Source organism: Sesamum indicum, linkage group LG2 (genome assembly GCF_000512975.1).
Source record: "Sesamum indicum cultivar Zhongzhi No. 13 linkage group LG2, S_indicum_v1.0, whole genome shotgun sequence".
NCBI lineage: Eukaryota > Viridiplantae > Streptophyta > Magnoliopsida > Lamiales > Pedaliaceae > Sesamum > Sesamum indicum.
Window position 1 is genome coordinate 2,467,140 of NC_026146.1, and position 4,472 is coordinate 2,471,611.

The window sequence follows — 4,472 nt, forward strand, 5'->3', positions numbered from 1 at the left end:
GTTATATTATATATATTTTTTTTTAATTTTTTTCTTTTTCCTCTCTTTTCTCTCTCCTTTCTTTTCTCTCTCTTTCTTGTCGTCTTTCTTTTCTTCTTCTTTTCTCTGCAGCCTTGTCTCCTCTCTTTCTTTTCTTCTTCTTTTCTGCAGCCTTGTCTCCTCTCTTTCTTTTCTTTTTTCTTCTTTCTTCTTTCTTCTTTCTTCTCCCTTTCCTTTTCTTCTTTCTTCTTTATTCTCTCTTTCCTTTTCTTCTTCATTTTTATTTTTCTGATCGCGTTTCTTTTCCTTATTTTCTTTGTTTTCTTTATTCTTCTTGGGTTTAAGATGCTGGGTTGTGTTCAAAGCTTCTAATTCAGATGATTTTAGGTTAAAGTCGCGATCTTTATATGGATTACACCGGTAAAGTTGTGATTTTTTCTTGGATTTGCCTAATTCCTGCATGCGGTGGAGTAGAAGTGTTAAATTTCTAATGGGTTTCATGATCTTTTGTAGTGGTATGGGTGGAGTAGAAGTGTTAAATTTCTAATGGGTTTCATGATCTTTTGTAGTGGTATGATTTGGGAAATTTGTTGGTTTAGTTTATATATGCCAGTTTTTTTGATTTTGGCGTGGGTTGACCAAAGCTAAAGTGTACAGAGCGAGTTCATCTTTATATATTGTTTTATTTGCACCTGGTTTTGGTTGTGATTTCACATGAACTGAGTTCTTGCTTTGATTTATTGCTGAGCACCTTATATCAATAAGTGTTATTTTTGATTTGTTTGTTCAACATTTCTATACTTTTAAGTTTAGTTGTTGTTGTGATTCTTATTCCGATCATTCTGTGAGATAGAGCTTATTTTTCTTTCTTTGCAATGTTCTACATTTTCCTACTAAGTAATTGGTGTAAATCGTCTTTTATTTCATCAAACGGAGACCTCAGCCCTCACAGTCACTTGTTTCAGAAATAAAAGTACCCCAGAAATACAGCATCGGAAATTGATTACAGAAGGTAATGTGATTTTTATAGTTGCATTACAAAACTTATTACAAACTAATAATCCTTGTTCCCAAAGTTCTTGCACCAGATCTGGGAGGGAATTGGATGAACTGGAAGATGTGGACGTTGCTCGAGCTCGACAGATTTCATGGCGATGGGAATGCAGATCAAAACGATGTCAGCCATGGCGAATGCGGTATTGCGCTTCCAATGCTTGGTCAGACGGTAGGGTCAGCTGCACTGTTAATCTTTCTTTAAATTTAGGATTTTTCTTTTTTATTATGAAATATTTGTATCAATGTATTTCTGTTGATGAGCAATTTGTGGGTTATTGAGAAGAATTATCACTGATTTGTACATTGAAGTTCTTTTTTACATATTTTAAGAAATTGATTTGGGCAAGTTGTAGTATATAGTGTCGGTGCACTATACATACATGTTTTGCTGCAGTGTGATGAGTATTTATTGCAATAAGTATTGAAGTGTATATCATTTGTGACTATACACTGCAATTTTCTGCTACTACTATTTTGGATAACATTTCAGTGACAGCTTTTTATGTTTATGTTTGCTGAAATTGGACTGTTGTGGCAGTCCATTATTTAACTTTTAAGCTTTAGTGTATAGTGAATGACTGATATGCATTGTTGTGTCAGCTCTGCTTTTTGCTGCATTGACTGCAGTCCATTATTTTGCAAGTTGTTTGTGAATGCTTCACATGGCAACAGTATGATTTTTGGCCTATTTGAGACTATACCATATATGTTACTTATTTTGTCTATATATATAGCATTCATATCGTTCTCTAAAAAAACTACTGCATCTAAACTTCAAAGTACAAATGCTTGTATTGGTTATTGAGTACGTATAGTGTAGCACTCTTGGAACGGTAGCTTGCATTCAACTTTTGTCGGTGTTCTACTTGTGAACCATCATATTCGTACGTTGATTGAAAAAGGTACTTGTTAATCCTTTTAATAATTCTGATTTTATGTTGTTTGCTATGTCTCACCAAGCCGTGAGGTGGAGTTCGGGTTGTGGTTATTTAAGCTAAAGCTATCTCATGAAATTTGCATATCTATTGGATTATTAGGTTCTTTATTTGTTATGATCTATTCTGAAGTTGGTTCTGTAAAGATAGATATGTGGTAATATGTACTTAAGGAAATGTAAGCTTGGGATGCCATGTGAGAACTTATCAATGAGTGCAAATTAAGTCTCTTTGCCAACATAAACAGTCTCTTCTAAGTTGCTAAGTTGCTAATCATTTCTTGTTTATGTGAGCTACATTCATATGATTTGTGCATGTTTGGATTGTGAGTGATTACAACTCTGTTTGGCAGTGAAGAGTGTGAGAGAATTAATTTGTATGAAGAAAATGCAAATGATATCTTCTTGCTATTTTGCATGTCTGGTTTATGATCTTATGATAATTACATTGGGTGTTGATGGCTCTCTATACCCTGCTTTGCTGTAAATGCTTTTTACTCATGATGGGTGTGAGGTTAGTTTTTCTTTATAATTGATTTGCTTGGAAGTTTTTTGAAGTACAGTTGGATGATATCCGACTGAATCCGGGATTTTTTTATGTTGCTTCTGGGTAGTCATAAATTAGGATTGTTGTGTTGAGCTTATTTGCATTATCCTTATTGAACAAGAAATTGAGCACAAGTTTGTTCTGGTCATGGATAGACCACCCAAGTTCGGGTCCATAAGTGTGATACGAAGACTCAGGCTAATTTACGAGTAGTGGTAGAGAAAATCTGAAAAGGCTTAGATTTGGTATATAAATATTGAGTTGATCATTTGCACCTCGGGCATCAAATTGAGACGATTTACTATGATTTTCCCGTCAGAGACCATTGCATGAATATCTTGCCCTCAGATTATTATTTATTTTTTCCATAATCACGACATTATTATGTCTTATTCCATCTAACTCACCAACCCTACTTTATTCAATAATTATTTATTTATTTTCTATATATATATATATATTTCAAAGTTTGGAGGATGTTTGATATCAAATTTATATATTATTCATCTGATATTACATTTGGACAGAAGGATCTACAAAATTAATTATAAATAATTTTATATAAAAATTTAAATTTATGAATATTTTGAAGAGAAAAACTTCATTTAAAATGAGATTTAGATTATTTAGAATCCTTTAAGGATTGTTTATAAGTCTGCTTTTTTATTTATGATTTACTATAAAAAATGATTGCTTTTATGGTGACGTTTTATCTTATTTTTATATAAATATTTATCTCATTTTATGTAATTTGTGATTCACTTCTGATAATTACACAAATTTTTAAGATATTTTGATTCGATAAATTGAATTTTTCGCTAAAAATATAAAAAAAAAAGTTTAATAAGAATAGTTATATCTATGCCTTTTAACATTGGTTTATTTATAAAATTTATTCTTACCTTTTGAAAAGTTATACATACATCTATAGAAAAACATCAACACCATTTAATTAAACAACCCCTAATTTTTTAAATATTACCCACACACCCCAAAACCATCATCATCATTCTGCACAAACACCAATGAATGAGGGTGATTTTTGGCAGCTTAGTTACACAAATTTTTAAGATATTTTGATTCGATAAATTGAATTTTTCGCTAAAAATATAAAAAAAAAGTTTAATAAGAATAGTTATATCTATGCCTTTTAACATTGGTTTATTTATAAAATTTATTCTTACCTTTTGAAAAGTTATACATACATCTATAGAAAAACATCAACACCATTTAATTAAACAACCCCTAATTTTTTAAATATTACCCACACACCCCAAAACCATCATCATCATTCTGCACAAACACCAATGAATGAGGGTGATTTTTGGCAGCTTAGGGTGATTTATTTAATTACGCCCAATGAATGAGTTTTTCATTGAGAAAATAGAAAAAGGGGGATTTTCAATCACTAACAAAAATGGTAACTGCAGTTGACAAATTGCTCTATAAAGTAAACATCAGAAACAACTTAGTTGTATTTAAACTTAATCACCCATGATACAAACACAAAATTATTTAGAATCCTTTAAGGATTGCTTTTATTTATGATTTACTATAAAAAAAATAACGGTCTGCAAATAATTTATCTTGTACTGGGATGTCACTGTATAATATGACTTAGTTCTCACATTTCAATTTAATCGGACAACATCATTTATCTTATACACAAAAATAAATAATCCTGGTGAAGAAAAGAAATTAAAAATATAATTTATATATTACTTTTTAGTTAAATATATTTTGAGAGACGCTATTACTTTATATTTAATATGATACAATTAATATATAATCAATTATTTTTTTTACATTTAATGTGATATAAATATCTATTTTCTGCTTTGTGACAAATATTATTTAAACTGTAGCATTGTTCAAATATCGTGCTTATTTTTTATGACACTGTCATGTATAATCAAACCCACAAAGATGCAATACCCAAACGACGCTGGTTCCTCC

General features: G+C 30.6%; 1 protein-coding gene across 7 annotated transcripts in view; it reads left to right on the forward strand.

Annotated features, from left to right (window-relative positions):
- The window catches only part of LOC105177332, a 6,939-nt gene continuing 2,704 nt past the window's right edge, over positions 238-4,472 (forward strand). The window contains exons 1-3 of one of the 7 annotated variants that reach the window (XR_002286610.1): positions 238-399; positions 916-991; positions 1,056-1,204. Coding sequence is in view for 4 of the 7 variants with exons in the window: in XM_011100457.2 (XP_011098759.1) it covers positions 387-399; positions 923-991; positions 1,056-1,204 (231 nt within the window). In the remaining 3 variants the exon portion in view is untranslated. Of the gene's footprint in view, positions 400-915; positions 1,205-4,472 lie in introns of all 7 variants that reach the window. The other 6 variants (XM_011100457.2, XM_011100463.2, XR_002286608.1 and 3 more) reach the window with 6 other exon arrangements.